Source organism: Heloderma suspectum, chromosome 14 (genome assembly GCF_057233095.1).
Source record: "Heloderma suspectum isolate Gila_16-S chromosome 14, 16-S_ref, whole genome shotgun sequence".
Lineage (NCBI taxonomy): Eukaryota > Metazoa > Chordata > Lepidosauria > Squamata > Helodermatidae > Heloderma > Heloderma suspectum.
In genome coordinates, this window is record NC_139471.1 from 23,881,361 (window position 1) to 23,902,255 (window position 20,895).

The window sequence follows — 20,895 nt, forward strand, 5'->3', positions numbered from 1 at the left end:
TCTCCGTGGCCCTCTCTTTGCTCAGTGCGCTGGGGCTACAAAACCATGGGTAAAATGGCATGTCCACGCCCAGGAGCAGTAATAGCCCTGCATGTTGGAGATGGGGAAGCGAATGGTGGATGGTTTTAGCTAACCGTTCAGAGGAAGATCCACCCTGATCCTTTTATCAGAGGCCACTAGTCATGACTTGTGTGTCCTGCCACAAAATGTGGCAGTGTTTCTGTTCAGTGTTCCAGTTACTCAGCCATACTCTTCCTGAGAATAATCCTTACTATTCGCACCTGGTTATCCACCTTCCCCCCACCCAATGATTAGCATACCATAACCACTGAACATGCGCACTGGGCTGTTTTTCACGTCCCACCCATGGTTTTTTTTCCTAATTTACTTTTTAATTTGGCAAACCGCAGGGCTCCCAACTCTGCTGATACGTCCTTCTTTGTGCCCGGGTGGTATCACTTTGGCTACAAAAGCATCGGCCCGCATGCTTGAGCATCGGAATTAGAGGGGAGGGGAGCTAAATGGGACCTCCATGTTCAGAGGAAGCGTAATGCTGGGGGACAACAGCAGGCGCAGACTGTTGCCCTGCTTAGAGGCTTCCTTCTTGGAAACCCTGGGAAGTTTTCTCAATCCACACATTTTTCTTTTGTGCAAATGCAAGAGAGAGATAACTTTCTTTTTAAAAACACACAAAAAACACCATGCACACTGCAGTTCCCTTGAACCTGTGAGGCATAGCCTGTCGCTGCAGGGCTCTCAAGGTTACCTTGTTTCGCTTTTTTCCCTTTCCTTTTCTTTCTGGGTGGCTCTGGATTGCAGAGAAGGCCATCAATAATTCACTGCTGCTTACATGGCTGGGGAGACCACTAATGACATAGGCGGTGGGGCTGAAAATGAGAGCCTTTGAGCGGCTTGGAAGAGAGCATGGGCATGTTTGAGCATTTGTCTTTCGTGGCAGGGGCCCAGTATAGGACCTTACCAGCCTTCTCCATTCTGGTGCCCTCCAGATGTGTTGGACTGCATATCCCAGCATCCCCAGCCAGCATTGCAATCCAACACATCTGGAGGATGCCAACTTGGGGAAGGCTTGACCTAACAGGAGAAGTGTCCTGCTAGATCAGACCAAAGGCCTATCTAATTCCTCAACTTGCTTTCCCACGGAGGCCAGCCAGGTGCCCAGAAGGGAAGCCCACAATAGGGCATAAAGTCTGGGTATAAAGCAAGCAACATTTACAGGTAGACTGTCTCTAAACGCAGAGGTTCCATTTCGCTCTTGTGGCCCTTTTGGGAAGGGCCGTGGCTCAGTGGCAGAGCCCCTGCTTTGCATGCAGAAAGCCCCTGGTTGGATCCCCAGCAGCATCTCCAGTAGGGCTGGAAAAACTGCCTGGAACCCTGGAGAGCGGCTGTTGCCAGTCCATGTCAACTGGGCAGGCTGGACCAAAGGTTTGATGCAGGCTAAGGCAGCTCCCTCAGTTCCTGGGCAGATGTTGCCAGAGGCTTTCGCCTTTTGCAAGTTTGTCTAATCTTTTTAAAAGCCAAATAGACCAAAAGGTTCCAGCACATCTCCAGATCAGGTACCTTCTCCCAGAGAGGAAGGCCAGGATCTCTTCTCGATCATGCCAGAGTGCAGGACACGGAATAATGGGCTCAAGTGACAGGAAGCCAGATTCCGGCTGAACATCAGGAGAAACGTTCTGACTGTTTGAGCAAGACGACAATGGAGCCCATGACCTGGGGAGGTGGTGGGCTCTCCCACACTGGAGGCCTTCAAGACGAGGCTGGACAGCCATCTGTCAGGGATGCTCTGACCTGGATTCCTGCATTGAGCAGGGGGTTGGACTCGATGGCCTTGTAGGCCCCTTCCAGCCCTACTGTTCTATGATTCTATGATTCTGTACCTGCTGTCGTTGGGTGTGTCCCAGGGCATCAAAATCTCTTGCTCTTTCCATGTATAAAACCAAGACCTGTTTCAATGGGCTTCTGAGGAGCTGACCTGGTTTTTATTTTATTTTTCCCTGATGATCCTGGGCTGATCCATCGGAGCTGCTCTCACATTGCTGTGTGTCAGGGGAGCTCTCGGATTACTTCTTTGGTTCTTTTAAGCCAGAACGGAGCAGGGAGGGTGAGCGGAGGAAGCAGACTGCAGGCAGTAACACAACCCTTCCTCATGGTGCAAGTCAGAGCCGTAATCTGCCCTCAGCCACAGCGATTTCCCTGGCCCCTTTCCTGGCTCTCTGGGCACACAAATAAAACAAGCTCTTGTTTAGCAGCCTGCGTCTGCATTACAGGTCTGCAAAGCTTCAACCCATTCTTCTCAGAGAGGATGAGTCTCTTCTATTGCTCAGTTATGCAGCTGCGTTCTTTTACGTATATGTAGTGTGTGCGCGCGCATGTAGAAAGACATAAGAGCCCTGCTGGATCCTACCAAGGGTCCATCTAGTCCAGCATTCTGTTCACACAGCTGCCCATGGGAAACCCGCAGGCAGGAAATGATGCAGCAGCACCCACCAGCCCATGTTCCCCAGCAACTGGTGTACAGAGGCATACTGCCTCTGGTACTGGAGGGGGCATGGAGCCATCAGGACTAGTAGCCATGGATAGCCCTCTCCTCCGTGAATTTGTGCAACCCCCTTTTAAAGCCATCCAAATTGGTGGCCATCACTACATCTCATGGAAGTGAGTTCCATAGTGTAACCATGCGCCACCTGCAGAGCTTCTCAGGATGTCACCTTGGGCGCATCTGTGCATGTTTCCTAAAATGGCCTGGCTTGATCTGCAGCTTCTGTCTACCCTTAACTGCACTGAAACAGGGGCACCGAGTAGAATACATGAGAGAGAGAGAGAGAGATCCCATCTGCTTCAATTATTCATAAGAGTGGGGATCTGGCTTCTTAGGGCAAGCTGCAGTCTCTGAGTGGGCAGAGAGCGCAGGCGTTGTGAGTCTGCCTGGGGCATGAGCCATGGTGGGGGTGAATTGGACTTTGGGGGTGGGGGGAGAAGCATGTATGTCCTTGCCCTCCAGCACAGTGAGAAAAGCTAGAATAAGCTATGCAGTTTTTTTTTTCTGATTTAGTATATCCCACACTTTGAAAGAAATGTTTTCTTTTATAGGCTCGTATCCTACTAAAAAAAAATACAATGCAAATCGATAAAAACTCAGCAGCATTAAAAATTAATGTCATAGAAACAGCACACAAAAGCAGCTTAAAACCCAGTTGCGGAGAGTGCAGCTATCTAAAGGCCTGGGGAGATCAGAAGGGTTTGGCCTGGGGCTGAAAAGATACCGAAGTCAGTGTCAGGAGAGCGTCCCACAGCCGGGGGTGCCACTGCTGAGAAGGCCCCGTCTCATTTCAATGCCAGCCTCACCTCAGAGCCAGGGGTGCCCTGAGGAGGGCCTCCAGTGGAGATCTTAAGATACAGGCAGGCTGACGGTGGAGGCAGGGGGCCCTTCCACATAGGGCAGGGGTGCTGAACCTCTTTCAGCCTGGGGGCTGAATTTAATTTCGGAGAAGCTCTCAGGGTGGGGGGGGCCAAAGGAAGAAGGGGTGTGACCAAAAATACCAGCATATTTTAGCTTGAAGTTCTTGCTGCTAGCAACTAAGTAGGAGCTGTGTCTCAACCTTTTAGAATGGGAGGGGGGAAACTGCACAAAGGCCAAGAACTCAACAAGCAGTTGGGGAAGGGGGCATTGCTGTTTGGGGAACCTCAAGGGCTGGATCCGGCCTGCAGGGATTCAGTGCTCCTGATGAGTGCTTTAGAAGATAAGCACCAGCTGCAAGCTTTGGCGAGATGTGATCCCCAAACTGGTCCCCGTTGGCAAGTGTTTGTATAAAATACAGAGAGAGAGAGAATTCACCGTTCCACTTCCAGGATTCCAACTTCAAATACAAAATAGCCGGAAGCTCATGTCACGATGACCAAAACCGTCCTGCCACGCTGCCCTGTACATCCTGCCTTCTTCCCTCTGCCCTGATGAGAGATCTGCTGCTTTGGGGGAGGCGAGCGGCCCTGGGCTCTTGTTTGCTCAGCTAGCGCAACAGACTCTGCTGACGTCCTGTTGTGGATCCTACAGGAGGGTGATTAATTTCTCGGGCCCTTTGAAGCGGTGGCTTTTTAAACACACACCGTCTTGGCGACTGAGGAGAGGAGTGAGCACGCGGCATTTGTGGGGAGCGCTGTGCTTTGTTTGGGGTTTTTTACTTTAAAATGGGTTGGCGCCATGCTCTAAAGCCAAGATGGAATTTGTATCTTTCATCTCAGTGTGCAATCAGAAAATGTTTCTGTGGCCCCTGCTAGGTTGCATTTGTTCCAGTAGTCCCTGTTTATCACTTTTTTTGGGGGGGGTGCTAATTATCCCTGTGTCCCTCCTTTTGGGTGATGTTTTTTTGGTAAGGATGGACGGATCCATTGATTTTGGCTTCCCTCTGTTCCTTATTTTCCAATCTTAATTTCAGTTTGTCCTGAAATTTGAGAATGTAAAAATACACACACAAAAACTTTGCTTTAAAATTCGTACAAATTTCTGCATGCATTTCTCCTGATGCATGCAATTTTGCAATATTTTTCTGCATTTTTGCAGGCAACATTTTTGGAAGATATTTTTCCAAATATAAAGCATTTTTTTAATGTTATTTTCATGGCAGTTACCTTCAATGTGTGCATTTTAATTATTTTAAAAAATGGCAATTTCCATTGCGACATTTGAAGCAGTGCAAATTTAGAAGACGGGACTGAGTTTTGGTTCGTATATGACTTTGAAAGTGCAATATTGGGTAAGTTCACATTAAAATGTGAACTGAGCGAATATCTCCCCTGTCCCTAATTTTGTTTCTAACACATTTTGAGAATGCCCATTTGTATGTGGAAAGTTCAGAAATGAGAACTGCCATTTGATGCCATGCCATGTGAGCAGACTGAAGAAGCAATGGGGCCTAACGTACCGTTGCGCTAGACAGACCTTGCTCTCCTGCAGGGAGGTGAATCTGATGTTTTTGGTTACTGGCCATGGGAGCAAGTAACACCTCCACGATTAGGGCAGTCTACCTCCAACCTTCCAGAAGCTGGGGGAAAGCAGAAAGGTTTCCTGGGAGCTTTTGGTTGGCTATTGTTCGGAGACAGAGTTAGACAAAATGGGGCCCGTTGGCCTGATCCAGAATAAGCAGAGAGCTGGCTGTAGTGCGGACTTTGGTTCCCAGCACCATGTGTCCCAACTGGAGTTTGCTTTCCAGCCTGATCTACCTGGCCAGGAGTAAAACATAACCCCATCCCTTTCTGTTGTTGTTGTTGCTGCTGCTGTTGTTGTTGTTACTACTGCAAATATTTCTTGGCCACCTTTCAGGCAAAAAGCACTCCCAAGGCGGCATAGAGTAATAAAATGCATAAAACTGGTATGATATTAAAAGTGCTAAAAGCTCAATAAAAACAATAAGAATACAATGAAAACAACAATGATGAAACCAGCAATACAACCAACAACAAAACCGGCAATAAAAACTGCAACAAAAGCAATCGTATGAGGAGAAGGCCAGAGTGAAATAACATGTTTTCAAGGCCTTCTGAAAAGCCTGCAGTGACGGAGCCTGGTGGACCTCCGATGGCAACTTATTCCAGAGGCGTGGGGCCACTGCAGAAAAGGCCCCATCATGTGTGGTCACCCACCTGACCTAACTGCTCTCACAGATGAAGAGGGCCTCTCTTGCTGATCTTTCTCATCAGGCCATTCACGTATAAGAGGGGTGGGCAACTTCTGGAGGGCTGGAGCAACCCCCCCCATCTTCTGAAATTGCCAAGTTGTTGCCAAAATTTGGTGGCAAAGCATTTTGTAGCACTGCAGAGCATGGCAACGATTAAGTTTACCTAATTTTCAATTGGAATTTAAACCTTTGGGCATTTCCAGAGTGCTTACGGAGTGCCCAAAGGGCCAAATTTGACCATTTGGGAGCTCCATAGCTGCTAGAGATGCTTTTTCTTTTTTCAAAATTTTAAAATAATTGTGGGGCAACTGGGGGTAGCAGGGTCTGCAGTGGGGGCCCGTGGAGGCTGCATGTAGCCTGTGAGCTGTGTGTTGCCCAGCCCTGTCCTGTAAGAGCCCTGCCGGATTAGACCTTCTAGTCCACATCCTGTTCTTGACAGGTATTTCTGGAAGGCCCGCGAGCCTGGCATGGAAGTGATAGCCCTCCCCTGTGGTTCCTCCAGTATCTGGTAATCTTGGATGTCGACTGCTTCTGAACATGGAGGTTCCTTTTATTTACCATCCCCTCTATTTCCAGCGTTTGGGCAGTGAGTGCCGATGCATTTGTAGGAGAAACGGCACCAACCACACACAAAAGGGGAGATACCGGCAGGCTTGGGGGAACCCCATGGTTTGCAGATGTACAAAAACAGGAAAAAAGGGGGGCAATCCCCCAAATAGGCCCAGTGAGGGCTGAGCATGCTGAGTCACCATGGAATCTTGACTGACTGTTAGGGGTGTGTGGAAAACCAGGTGGGAGGAGGAACGAAATGGAGCATTGTGGAAGAGAGCATGGCTGGCTGATGGGAACAGTGAACAGGTGCACTCCACAATGCAACATTTGTTGCAGGCCCCACTTACCAAACTAATAGCCACAGACAGATCTCTCCTCCTCCCAATCTGTCCAAACCCATGTCAATGCACTCCAGGCAAGCAACCATTGCTACATCTTGTGGCGGTGAGTTCTGCAAGTAGGCGAATTCAGCCCTCTCTCTCTTCTTAATCTGCTACCCATCAGTTTCATTGGGTGACCCCAAGTCCTAGTATTATGAGACAGGGACAGGGAAAGATCTCTGTTCACCCCTTCAATTGCTTTTCTGAAATGCACCCGGTTTCCTGCATCCTCCACTTCAGCCATCCCCAACCTGCTGCCCCCCAGATGTGTTGGACTACAATTCCCATAATCGAATCCCATTTGAATGCATGCCAGATTATGGGAGTTGTAGTCCAGCACATCTGGAGGGCAGCAGGGTGGTGAAAACTGCTCAAACAGGTGCTTAAAAAAAGGAAAGACTGTTTGCAGAATCGGCGTGCTTGTTTGCAAGGCAGCGCCCTTGCTGATAGGTTTCAGGGGTGGGGTGGCGCTCTGTTTTGTCCTTGTGGCCTGCCTTCCTGCGCCTTCTTGCTGCTGACGTGGAGTTCTCGGCGTGGTCTCCGAGCACCACGGCATCTCTGTCCTCTTCTGAGCTGGGCTGTTTTCCCTTCTTCTGGTCTGCCAAATTAAGCTGTTTGGTTAATCATGTGTGGGCAGAAGGGTTTTTTAGGGGGGCGGGAGAGAAGGTAGCTGTGACAGAGAAAATAACAAAACGGAGAGATTATTTCATGCATTTCTGAATCGCCCCCTCTGCCTAATCGGCGCCCGGGGTGATATACAAAGAAGTTCATGATTTTAATAACATCACTGCTTAAAATAATAAACACAGAAGCACAACCACACATAAAATAAAACCCAAGCCGTGCAACTGAAATAAAAAAAGAGAGCAAAATAGTGGCATTCTTAGAGACTAAAGCAGCCATAATAGCCTAGCTCTATCAATTACTGTGCTCTTTGCCATTTGCTATATTGCATTTTGTTCCTTTAAATAAGTGTATTGTATGTTATATTTTTAACTGTTTAAAAATGGCATCTTAGTTTTTTAACTGGTTGTAATCTGCCCAGGGAACAGTAGTGATTGGGCGGATTAGAAGTAAATAAATGTAAAATAAATAAAAAGCAAACAAAAATGCAAAGGGGTGACACAGCCATTACTGCCCATCCAAGACATAGTAACGGGGGTCCGACCTCGCCGCCTCTGGGAGGGCGTTTCGCAGTCGGCGTGCTACCTACCAGCCCAGCCTGTCTAACCAGTGAGTGGATAGAGATGTTGGAGAAATGCGCAACGGAGTCAAATGACTTCGGATTTCTACAAATGTGACCTGCGGATTCTGCAATGTATTGGCTTTTTCTGAGTCCTGTGGATTCACAGACTGGATTTTTACTGGGGGGGAGGGGGATTTCCGTGAACCTGGAAGCCAGTGAAATTGACCCTTTAGGTCAGCCTTCTCCAAGCCGGTGCCCTCCAGATGGCCATGTTGGCTGGGGCTGATGGGAGTTGTAGTCCAACACATCTGGAGGGCACCAGTTTAGGGAAGACTGCTCTGGGATCATTTCAGCGCTTCAGATACAGCTTGGGGTGGCATTTGCATCGGTACTTCATTGCCATTCCAAATCTGGCACACGTATTTCAGGTCAACGGAAGAGAGTTCTAATGTTGCACTTTTCAGGGTATCCACAAATAGGGCTTGAAGACCCCTGTAAAGGAAACAAGATGAAAGACTGAAGAAGATATGAATACAGTAGGAAATGTCAACATTACTATAGCTGAGGGGTGTTGAACCTTTTTCAGCCCGAGGGCTGAAACTCTCGGGGGCCGCATTCCAGCAGTGGGCGGGGCCAAGGCCAAGAGGTGGGGCCACGGCCAAAGGGGTGGGGCCAAAAATACCAGCATGTTTTAGCTTGGAGTTCTTCCTGCCAGTAACTGAGGGGCATTTCAGCCTTTTAGAGTGCGGGTGGGGAGAGATGCGTAAAGGCCAGGATTGGCAGCTGGAGGTAAGAGGATGGGGCCTTGTCATCTGAGGACCCCAGCCAGCCCAGGTTTAGCCCCTCGACAGGCTGGATTTGGCCCACAGGCCTGAGTTCCCCTCCCCTGCTACAAAAGTACAGCTCTCGTTCTCTTTTGTGGCAAAACCAACAAGTTTGCAGTGGGCAAGTTGGTTGTCCCCCAGCTGTGAGACTTCAGCGGCTGCTCATCATTTTGGCTGTCCTTCCTCCTTTCTCTAAGAGAGCATGGCATAAATACCGGGTCGTACGTCTCTGGTGCTGTTAATTGGCATCGAGGAAGAGCTTTCTTTAGCGGTAACATGACGTACGTCTTTCTTGTCTGTCTTGCCTTTAAAAAGAATGCAAGAACAGCTCCCAGCGTAACAGGAACAAACGATGTGCTTATTTGTTGTGCTTTTTGACCAGCTATGTGGTTGGGTGATCTTGTATGTAAATCTAAAACGGTTTAAATAAAAAGGAAAAGGAAAAAACAACACACAACATCACAACTTCTGTTTTAAACCATTTGAACCCTTCCCCCCTCTCCCTGTTAAAATAAAGTTTTAAATTCAGATTAAATCTGAGCCAATGGATCTTGTTCGGGTGTTCAAGTGCAGATTTGTGGCATGGTGAGACGAAGTGGATTCTATAGACGCCAGCCTTCTCCAACCCGGTGCCCTCCAGGTGTTTTGGACCACAACTCTGAGTAATCCCTGGCCATTGGCCATGCCTACTGGGACTGATGGGAGTTGTAGTCCCAAACCTCTGGAGGAGACCATGTTGGAGAAGGCAGCTGTACACACTCCTGGCTGAGCCCAAGTGGCTGACAGAGCCAGAGCAAGAATTTCCTGTGGACCTTGCAGGGACTCCGGTGGTCGTGTGAACATACCTCTTAGTAAAGTTACCCTCAACTTAATTTGCAAAACAAGTGGGAGAACGTGCAGGGGGTGAGAGCTGCGTGAAACTGGACCGCTGTGACCCAGCATCGGCATTGTGGTGGATGTGTGCATGCAGGGAGTATGATCTGGTGCATCTCTGTGGGATCACACACCCAGAAACCTCTCTGCTGGCTGACGCATTTGCGCAGCTCCGCTCTGCAAACTCTCTCCCTCCAAGACTGGCAGCTCTGGAGCCCTCCTGGGAAAGGCATTTGCTTGGGAGGCCAGCTGCTGAGGCCGGGCCTTTGCCAAAGCCAGAACCCCATTGTATGAGATCCGCTGGACTTCCCCCCCAAACAATAGCAGGAAGGGAGGATCGGCGGCTCTGCCCTCCCCCTTCACTGCAGCCTCGGAGCAATGTACAGCCTTTCCAGGCTGCATTAAAGCTCTTAGCGATTCTGCCTCCCCCTACCCCCCCCCCGCTTCCAAAGCATCCGGGTTATCTGTAGCAGCCGTTGCATAAGTCCCTCTGGGTGGGGGGCAGACAGCTTGCAGAACTGTGTCTTTTATCCACAGGAGGAGAATTCTGGTTTTTAAATTTGATTTCCGTTGTGCCACTCTCCCTTCCCTGCTGCTGAGGGGCAAACAGCCCCCCTGGGTGCCATGTGCTCCACTGTGCAAAGTTCAGTCCTCGGTTTGAAGGTGTCCTCTGTTTGAAAGGCTGCCTGGTTCAAGGCCGGTTCAAAGGTCAGGAGCCAGAAGAAAGCAGAGCAGGGCCTTGAAATTCCCCAAGTGGAGAGCAGAGTACGCATCCACACAGGTCCCCATTTCCCCCGCTGCAGTGAGATGCCTTTTTTAAGATGTAAATTATAGTCCTTATTTCTACGTTTGCATCCGTACATATAAATTAGCCTATTCAGATTTGTCATTGACTGCTTTCTGGGCAATGCACATGTGGCTGGGGGGCCGTGGCTCCATGGCAGAGCCCCCGCTTTGCATGCAGATGGCCCCCGGTTCAATCCCCGACAACTCCAGGTAGGGCTGGAAAAACTCCTGCCTAAAACCCTGGGAGGCAGACTGCTGGCTGGTCTCGACAATATTGGGCTGGATGAACTAATGGCCTGGCTCTGTGTAAGGCAGCATCCCGTGTTCTTGTTTAATTTGGCCTTTTCTTGAGGACTGGAACCTTAACTTTATTTCTGGGTGAAGGTCTGTGGCAGAACACATACTTTGCATATGAGCAGCCTCAGGTTGGATGCCTGGCATCTCCAGGCAGGTCAAGGGAAGAGTCCTGCCTGAAACCCCGGAGACCCACCGCCGGTCAGTTTTGGCAAGACTGGTCTAGATGGGGTGACGGTTTTACTTATGGCACTTGTGTGCCTTTTTCTCCGGGATTCAAGGCAGCGTGACGTGCCGTTCCCAGGGGTCCCCCATCCAGGTGCAGGCCAGGCCCAGCCCTGTTTAGCTCCAGCGAGGTTGCTGCATCATCCCACTCCATATCATGGTCCGCCTCTCTTCCAGCTAGCGTGACTAACAGTGGCGGACAAAGCCACCCCGGGCAAATGTGTCTAATCACTTCCACAAGGACGTAGAGGGTTTGTGTTTGCGAAGCCTGCGAATGCTGCTCAGTAACATTTTTTGGCCTCGAAACACATTTTCCAGTGTTGTTCACTGACAAGATCCGGAGCGAGTTTAATGGCTTCGTAAGTAGCTGTGCGGTGGGCTCTGCTGTGGCAGGAGATGGGCTGGGCAGCCATTGGGAACCTTATCGGAAGCCTAATTAGGCTGATACGAATCTCCATTGCTGCTGTGAGGCTTCGTGGGGGGGAGGGAGAGCCCCAGGCAGCAGAAGGAGCTGTGTGCTGGGGAGGGGAGGGGAGGGGAGGGGCAGAGGCAAGCTGGGCTGAGAGCTCCAGGGGTTTGAGGTCCTTCTGCCTATGCCTCAGAGCGGATCCCCTTAATCTGGACAAGGGACGCAAGGATCTGTTGGCTCAGAACACCTGGGGCGATCCCTGCCACACGCCAGCAGCAGGGCGAGTCACTTTCTGGCTTGGTGAAAGCCCAGGGAAGCCATCTTCCGGAGGCAGCAGTGATGGGGAGGCTGAGAGAGAGAGAAGGGAATGTGGAGGAGGAGTGTATACGGTCTGGTCGCCCTGAGTTCCTCCATCATCATCATCTAATTCCACCTTTCTGTTCTAAAAAAGTGTAGGCTGGCCTACAGCAGGAAGACAGACCCCACAGTAAAACAGCAGCACAAGCTAAAGGGATGCAGAAGACCCTGTTAATTCAAGGCTCAGAGAATTAGCCAGGTGCCTTAGCGAGGGTGGAAGGTGAACTGCCCTGGAGAAGGAGTTCTGAAGTCAGGGGGCCACTACAGGGAAGGCCCTCTCTCAGGGAACCCCTTGCTTGGCTTCTGGGGGGTGGGAGCTGTCTGACACCCGAGTTTGGACATGGTAATCATCTGGCCTTGAGTGCACAACCTTTTTGGCCCTGAGGGCTGCAGGGAATGCTGACTCAGGTTTTGTGGGGTGCACAAGTGCGTATGCACACGCCAGCGATGCTGATGCCGCAGCAAGGAAAGGGTCACCTGTATCGGGATCGTTGGGGAGGGAATTTAGCAGCAGCAGGGAGGGGGGAGGGGTGCAGTTCAGGCTTTCGGGAGCCACAAGATGTGCCCCCTCCCCCGATTTAGTCCAGTGAGCCAGGTTCACAAGCAAGAAGATGGTCCTTTATCCCCCTTAAAGAAGAATGTAGCACTCCTCGTCTGTACAAATCCCTCCATAAAAGTTCAGGGGGCTCCTTCCCAACTTTGGCCTGAGGTTGTGTTGAACATTCCTCCACCCCCATCTCTCCCCTGGCTTCGCGGGGACTAATGCAGCGTCCTGAGTCACCTCCGTGGCAGCCAGAAACTCTCCGCCACCCCTTGTTTTGTTTTGTTTCCTGTTTCTCCTCTAAGCGCCGATGTGCTCCCGGTGTGTGCCTGGCATTTCTCAGAGCAGTTTTTTAATTCCAATGTGGTTTTGCAAAATCAATTAACTCCCTCCGCCCCCTGCTCTGGTAACTGGCATTTTGCAGCTGTCTCTGGGAAGAGGAGCCATTAGAAGGTCTTGGTAGAATTGATCTTAAGCTATCAGCAGAAGGGTGGCACCTTGGAAGGACTGGAGAAACTCCTGCTGCAAAACCCAGAGGTGTTAAAATGAGGTAGACACATCGACCCCACAGACATACGCTGCATTAGCAGTCATGCCCTTGCCGTAGGGAAGTGTATGTAACTGCACAGGTGAGGTTGTTCCAGTCTTGCAGGGATCCGCAACCTTTTTGGGTCACTGGACACATTTTTTTGAGGGTGTGTCATAGAATCTTAGAATGTAGGGTTGGAAGGGGCCCACAAGGCCATCGAGTCCAACCCCCTGCTCAGTGCAGGAACCCAAGTCAGAGCATCAAGTGGCTGTCCACCACCTCCCCAGGGAATGGGTTCCACTGTCGTATTGCTCTAACAGTCAGGAAGTTTCTCCTGATGTTCAGCCGGAATCTGGCTTCCTGCAACTTGAGTCCATTCTTCCGTGTGGACTGCACTGTGGGACAATCGAGAAGAGATCCTGGCCCTCCTCTCTGGGATAGCCTTCCAAGAACTTGAAGAGCGTCATGGACGCTCTCACAAAATGGCTGTTGTAGGGAGCCTGCCTGTTTGCCACATCACTGCCATGGTGGGATGATCACAAGACACTCGTTTCCCTGAAAGCAACCTGGTGAGAGACTAAAAGAAAAGGAACTTGTCCAGGAAGCAAGGTCCAAGGCAGAGATGGGGGCTCCAAAACATAAAAACCCTCCTTTGGACCCAAATAAAGATGGCGCCGGAGAGCAGCAGCAGCTTGTTCTGCAACTGGTGCCCCTGGGCCCTGCTTTGCAGACCTCAGCTCTGGCTTTTCTCAGTAGCACTCTTGCAAAATGACCTCTCCCAGGATGCTCTGAGGAGAGCCATGAACGGGCCTATTGAACCCATGTTAGTTTGCAGTGTAGATGTGCCCTTAGAATCTGGGCTGGCGGCATTCTGGCCTTGAAACCTGGGTACGTGATCAGAGAAGGAATTTGCTGCTGTCTTGTAGCGCCCACAAAGACAGCCCCCTGCCCCTGGGAACTTGCAATCTAGGATGGCATTTTTATTAAAATGCATAAATAAAATGTGAGAGGGGAAATGTGGAAGATGAAAGAAAGGGAAAGATGGATTAATGCAGTGAATGGTTGAATTGCATGTCTGAAATAATAAGTTCCGCTCTGTGGATGTCCTTCTCTAGGGAACTCCACCATGCCCCCTCTTTAATGAGCTTCCGCAACGCATTAAAAACGTGGTTGTTCAGGCAGGCATTTGAGGTGGGTTAGGGTATTTTTAGAAAAATGAGGTTTTAATGTAGAATTTTATTTTTTAAAAACTGTTGTATGGTTGTACATCAGCCAGAATGGCTGGGTGATGGACCAGATGGGCGATTAAGGAATTTAATAGATGGATGGATGGATGGATGGATGGATGTTCGTAAGTTAGTAAAGGTACAATCCTATGCATGTTTGGGCAGAAAAAAGTCCTACAACTCCCAACATTCCCCAGCCAGCCGGTGGATGGATTGTTGGACTTGAACCGGGGATACCTGAGTTCAAATCCCCTCATAGCCAGAAAGCTCACTGGGTGATCTTGTGCCAGTCAGGGTCTCTTTCTCCGCCTAAACCTACTTAAGAACATCAAGATGCTGGATCAGGCCAAGGGTCATAGAATCATAGAACAGTAGGGTTGGAAGGGGCCTATAAGGCCATCGAGTCCGACCCCCTGCTCGGTGCAGGAATCCAAGTCAGAGCATCCCTGACAGGTGGCTGTCCAGCCTTGTCTTGAATGCCTCCAGGGGGGAGAGCCCACCGCCTCCCTGGGGAATGGGTTCCATTGTCGTATTGCTCCAACAGTCAGGAAGTTTTTCCTGATGTTCAGCCGGAATCTGGCTTCCTGTAACTTGAGCCCATTATTCCGTGGCCTGCACTCTGGGAGGATCGAGAAGAGATCTTGGCCTTCCTCTCTGGGACAACCTCTCAAGTCCTTGAAGAGCGCAATCCTGTCTCCCCTCAGTCTTCTCAAGGCTAAATATCAAGGGCTCCTTGAAGGCCTCTCTCAGTCTAATCCAGTAGCCAAGTCCAGACACAGACAAAGGGATTCCTTTCAAAGCTTTATTCTTCTTTTACAGCTTAACAACTCTACAGGTAGCAACTAGATCTGAGCAGCAGAGTACCTATGCCCTAAGTTGGAACAGTTGGTTCCCGTTTGAAAGGGAATTACTGGCAGACCCCTGAACTTAAGGACTAGGGAGAGTCCCTCCCCTTTTCCCTTGGATCCTCTGGGCGCAGCCGTTGTTTGCGCGCCAACCGGGCACTACGCCTCCTTTCTGCACCCTCCATTTGGCGCTGCTCTCTGTGTCGATGTCGCGCGTCCACCAAGTCTGCTTCCTGCGCTCTGTCACTCCCAGGACTGCTATCTAAGCTAGGAATGCTGGTGGGAGGAATCTCCATCAGCTGTTGGCCCTGGGAAAGAGGAGCGTGCTCCTCTCCCAGGAGCGACTGCTCTTCCTCAGAATCAGAACTACTCTGGGATTCTATGGGCTCAGTGTCCACCCTGACGCTAAACATGCCCAGTTCTTTCAGTCTCTCTTCATAGGGCTTTGCTTCCAGTCCCCTGACCATCTTTGTTGCCCTCCTCTGAACCCTCTCCAGTTTGTCTGCATCCTTCTTAAAGTGTGGCGCCCAGAACTGGACACAGTACTCCGGAGGAGGCCTAACCAGTGTTGAGTAGAGGGGAACTAGTACTTCCCGGGATTTGGAAGCGATGCTTCTATTAATGCAGCCCAAAATAGCATTTGCCTTTTTTGCAGCCAGATCGCGTTGTTGGCTCATATTCAGCTTGTGATCTACAACAACTCCAAGATCCTTCTCGCTTGTAGTGTTGCTGAGCCACGTATCCCCCATCTTGTAACTGTGCATTTGGTTTCTTTTTCCTAGGTGCAGAACTTGGCATTTATCCCTATTACATTTCATTCTGTTTTCTGAATGCTGGGTCCATCTAGTCCAGCATTCTGCTCCCACAGTGGCCAACCAGATACACACAGGAAGCCAACAAGCAGCACATAAGTGCAACGGTCCCCTCCCACCCATGTTCCCCAGCAACTGGTGCACATAGGCTCACTGCCTCTGATCCTGGAGGTAGCACATGGCCATCAGGACTAGTAGCCACTGATAGCCATCTCCTCCAGGAACGTTTCTATCCCATTTTAAAGCCATCTAGAGTGCTGGCCATCACTACTTCCTGTGGTAGCGAATTCTATAGTTTGACTATGTGCTGTGTGAAGAAGCCCTTCCTTTGATCGGCCCCGAATCTCCCCCGCTTCATGGGATGACCTCACTGGGTTCTAGTGTTAGGAGGGAGGGAGAAAAATGTCTCCCTCTCCACTTTCTCCACACCAGGCATAATTCCATACTTCACAGGGTTGTTGTGAGGGTAAAAATAAGGGAGCCCCATGTGTGTTCTGCTGAGCGTTGAGAGTGTACTCAGTTACCCCCCTCCCCCTTCAGAAGTGATCCCGGTGCTGGGGTGTGGCTGGGCGGCAGAAGATTAGCAGGAGTCGTGGGGCTGCTCCCGTGCCTCAAACTGGGGTTTGCGAATCCCGCCGTGCAAGCTGTACAGGCTCCACCTTGCCCCGGGGCGGGCAGGATAGCGAGAGAGAAATGATGCTGGGAGAAGGGAAACCTCTTAAGCCAGCAAGACAAATGGTTACGTTCCCTCAAACCCAAGTTTCTTCCCCCACACCCTTGTGACTTAGTTCTGCAACTGTAGATCCATTTTTCTTTGGTTTGGAGCCCAAGGGAAACCCAATTATCTTGTGCCTGCCATGAGCGGAAGTTGCTCTCTTCTCCCCCATCACCTCCTGCCTTGAATGATGCCCCCTTGGCTTCTTCTTTTAATGAGCAAGTAATGAAGGCCTGGAAACGGCCAAGCCTTCGAAGGACTTTTTCCCTTTTTTCCCCCTCTTTCGTCTCTTCCTGACTTTTCTTGAATGCTTTGCCATCAAGAGTCAGCCCAAAACCTTATCCAGACACCTCCTTTTTGTTTCCTCCCACTGCCATGGCCTGCAGAACGACGACATGAACCAGCTCCATCAAATCAACTTCTTCCCATTGGTGGGTCTGGCATTGCTGGGATCTGGCTGGGTTGCATTTCCAGGCAGGGGAGGATCAGTTTCCACTTCCTCCTCGCTAGTCTGCGCTAGGTAAACAGTTCCTGGAAAGAGCAGGATGGAGGGAGAGTTGTCTCGGCCTGCCTTTGAATTGTGCGTTCTGCTGGTCGTGCTTTTCTCGATTTTGGCTGGCAGGCAATCGGCAGATGTGCCTCGCCACAAGTTTTGGAGCTCTCTGGTGGCAGAACGAAACAGCCAAGGTGGTGGACTCCCCAATCTGGTGCCCTCCAGATGTGTTGGACTAAAACTCCCATAATCCCCCGGACAGCTGTGCTTTATTGTTGTTTTATTCTTTTTAAAAAAGCTTTTATTGTTCACCGCTCCGGAATCTGTTTAGATGGAGAGAGGTATATAAATGTTGTAAATAAATTAATATGGTAGTATACGTGTTTATACAAAAATGAATAGTTTAACCGCATTGCAAATACCATTTGCAGCCCATCTCAAGAAGGGTATCGCTGAGTTAGAGAAGGGACGGTGCAACCCGTTAAGGGTTTGGGGCAGCATCTTGATGAGAAACAGTAAAGACATCGGGCTTTTTAGGTTAGAAAAGAAACGGGTGGGGGAAAGGGGGGGACATCATTCTAATTATTTATTTCTTAAGGAAATGTATATACTGCTTTTCATTTCTCCCCCAAACATCCCAAAGTGGTTCACAACACAAAAGCATAACAAAACACAATAAAAACCAGTTGATAGATACAGCAATCAGACAGAGCCCCCCACCCCCCAATTATATGTTATGGAGGAAGTTGACTGGGGTGTCCCCACCCCCTAATTATATGGGAATGAAATGGATAGGCCGGAGATTCAGGACAGACCAAAGACAGGACTTCTTCACATGACAGAATTAACTGATGGAACTCAGTACCACTTGATGGCCTCTTGCTTGGCTGGCCTTTAAAAAAGGTGTAGACAAATGCATGGAGGAGGAGAAGTCCATTCATGGCTAGTAGTGATAGTGACTATATGGGAACCCCACGTTCAGAAGCAGTGTGTCAGAGGGTGAGGAGGAGGCAGAGGGGGAGGGGGGGAAGCATCTGACTGGCCATTGTGTGAAATGGGATGCTGGATGAGATATCACTTTGGTCTTATCTAGCAGTGAAGGCATCAATTGGCAAAGCAGTCCATGGTCTGTTAACATCCTGGCTGGACTACTGCAATGCTCTCTATGTGGGGCTTCCCTTGAAGATGGCCTGGAAGCTGCAGCTGGTGCAAAATGCTGCTGCCCAGGCTACTTCTGACAGGGGAAATGGGATGTGGGCATATTACGCTGGCTTTGAAATCTCTGAACTGGCTGCCAGTGAGCTACCAGCCCAATTCAATGTGTTTGTACAGGGAGGGGCCATCATTCAGTGGTAAGTCCCAGGTTCGATCTCTGGCATTTCCAGGTAGGGCCGGAAAAACTCCTGCCTGAAACCCTGGAGAACTGCTGCTGCCAGTCAGTGTTGACAATACTGGGCTAGATGGACCCAGCGTCTGACTCCGTATAAGGCAGCTTCCTGTGTTTCTGTGTCCCATGGCAAAATTGGAACTCACTTCCAGTAGAGATCCAGCTCTTTTCTGGTGCTGTAGTGATGGTTTCATTGTATTTTATTGTTTGTTTGTTACACTAGAGTTAGAATGTAACAATGTTCCTGTGTTGTATTGTTTTTTATATAGGTTTTTAGCCCCCTTGGGCTCCCTGCAAGAAAGGGCAGATATAAATATAAAGAAATGAATTTTGAATTCATTTGAAATGAATTTTCTGGTGTGTTTCTTGTTTCCAAACAGAATCGTGTCCTCGAAGCTTGGACTGCACTCTGCAGCGGCGACAGTTTTGCCCTCCTGGATCTTACGCCTGTGGCCCCTGTCTCCCACAGTTTGTTGAAGATGGACATGGCAAATGCATTGCAAAGACACAGGCATCCAGTGGTAGGTTTCGGTGCGCAGGGCATGCAGAAACCCTCAGCCAAAATACATCGCCAATGTCATTTCCTCAGCTCCAAACAAACCAATTTATCTGTCGAACATCCACATCCAGTTCAAAAGCTGGATTCCACATTTGCTCAAAGTTACACTGCATCACGGGCTGTTGAGTGTTTGCTCAAAGTTGTACTGCATCATGGGGTGCTGAGCATTTGCTTAGAGTTGCGTTCTCTTGGGAGACTTGCAGGCTGCTTCCACATGTTGGTGTGAAAGATGAAAATTATCAGAGTAGTCAAGATGGTTGGTCATGCAAAGGAGTTGACAGGAAATATTGTGAGAACACAGAACAGGCTAGCTTAAATGTGACAATTCAGATAATTGTGAGAATTTAAAATGAATATTCCCGTAGTGTGAAAATGTGACTGAAGCAGAGTGGGTCATAACAAAATACTGAAGATTTGGTGTAGTGGGGCCCAAATTCTTGCAGTAATATATCTGATGCATCTAAATATTTGGCCTTTGTCTTATTACTTTGCATTTCAGCAGCTCTGACGATATGGTGCACATCCAGGCAGAGTGAAAAACATTAACTTTAACCTAGGGGCTTCCCTGCTAGGGTTTTGCAATTTAAATCAACAGTGCCATCTGTTGCGGGGAGGGGGAATACCCCTAAAGCACTTCAGTCTACTTCAGTGCTGTTCATTCTACTCCAATGCACTGTCTAGTTCTGGAGGTCTAATGGAGGCACCGGGTTCAAACCTTGCCTCTTGGACAAAAAGCCTATGTGACCAAGGCAAATGCATTCCTAGACTGAAACATATGTGGGTGCATCTGTCTCCTGCCCACCCATGTTTTGAAAAGTGAGCAGCGGTATTGGAAAAAACAAGCAGTCTGTGCAATGTGGACCCTAGTCTCCTCTCTGCAGTGTGTCATTATGCAAAGTGATAACGACAGACTGGAGGTTATATAAGAGTTCGGTTGTTAAGGGGTTGGTGTTTGAACTGCATTATCATTGCTCTGGGAGATTATCTCCTGCTGGTGGTACATCCTTTTTTTTTCTTTTAAACGATGAAAGCCTAAGGCTTCTCTGCTCCTGTGTGGTGAAGATTCCTGAAGCAGTGACTTCTGATCAAGGGAGCCAGTGTAGTTAGGGGGTTGGACTGGGACTCACCTGGGTTCTAGTCCCCACTCAGCCCTGAAGCTCACTGAGTGACTTTGAGCCAGTCACTGACTCTCAGCCTAATCTACCTCACAGGGTTGCTGTGAGGATAAAATGGAAGACCACGTAAGCCACCTTGGGTTCCTTGCAACAGGAAAAAAGGCAGGACATAAATGTTGTGTGTGTGTGTGTGTGTGTGTGTGTGTGTGCACGCGCACACACACACACGCATAAATCTGTAGGGGTCTTTTCATGACCGAGAGTGTTTCCCTGTCCAAGTCCCAGACAAATGAGTCAGGCTTGGATGAAGGGATTTCCCTCTGCAGAGACTTAAAAGCACCATCAACAATCCTTCTCGCTTGTAGCGTTGTTGAGCCACGTATTCCCCGTCTTGTAACTGTGCATTTGGTTTCTTTTTCCTAGGTGCAGAACTTGGCATTTATCCCTATTAAATGTCATTCTGATGTTTTCTGCCCAGTGCTCCAGTCTATTCAGATCACTTTGAATTCTGTTTCTGTCTTCCAAAGTATTAGCTATCCCGCCCAATTTTGTGTCATCTGCAGATTTGATCAGCATTCCCTGCACCTCCTCCTCCGAGTCATTAATACAAATGTTGAAGAGCACCGGGCCCAGGACTGAGCCCTGCAGTACACTGCTTGTTACCTCTCCACAGTTTGAGAAGGTCCCATTGATAAGGTCCAGTTCTTTGAGTCCGATCCTGTAGCCACCTGTGGATCCACCTAATCCACAGTTTTTATTCTTTAGCTTTCAAATGGATTGGACAGGACAGCCCTTCAAAAAGAGGACAGCTTCAAACATAGGACGGTCCTCTGTAAAAGAGGACACCTGGCCACCCTATTGTGTTGCTTGCTAGAAGATCATGGCAGTGCAAGTCACCTCAAGCGTAGGAGCAGCCCTGGTTTTAAGGGAACAGAATGAGCAAGTCCGGGATTTGCTGGTCGCCACTTTTCTTTCCAAGGGGTGTGTGCTAGATGAGGCCCTATTACTTTGCAAAGTAACAGAGCTGCATTGACAAGGGTTATACATTTGGGATGTATTCTTTGCGCTGTCCTGGGCATTGCATTATTAAAGAC

The 20,895-nt window shown here is 49.4% G+C and overlaps 1 protein-coding gene across 2 annotated transcripts in view; it reads left to right on the forward strand.

The window, feature by feature from the left end:
• The window catches only part of NPDC1 (neural proliferation, differentiation and control 1), a 57,671-nt gene that overhangs the window by 22,156 nt on the left and 14,620 nt on the right, over positions 1-20,895 (forward strand). For both annotated transcript variants that reach the window (XM_084821084.1, XM_084821085.1), the window contains exon 2: positions 18,508-18,648. In XM_084821084.1, the coding sequence (XP_084677210.1) occupies positions 18,508-18,648 (141 nt within the window). The remainder of the gene's footprint in view (positions 1-18,507; positions 18,649-20,895) is intronic.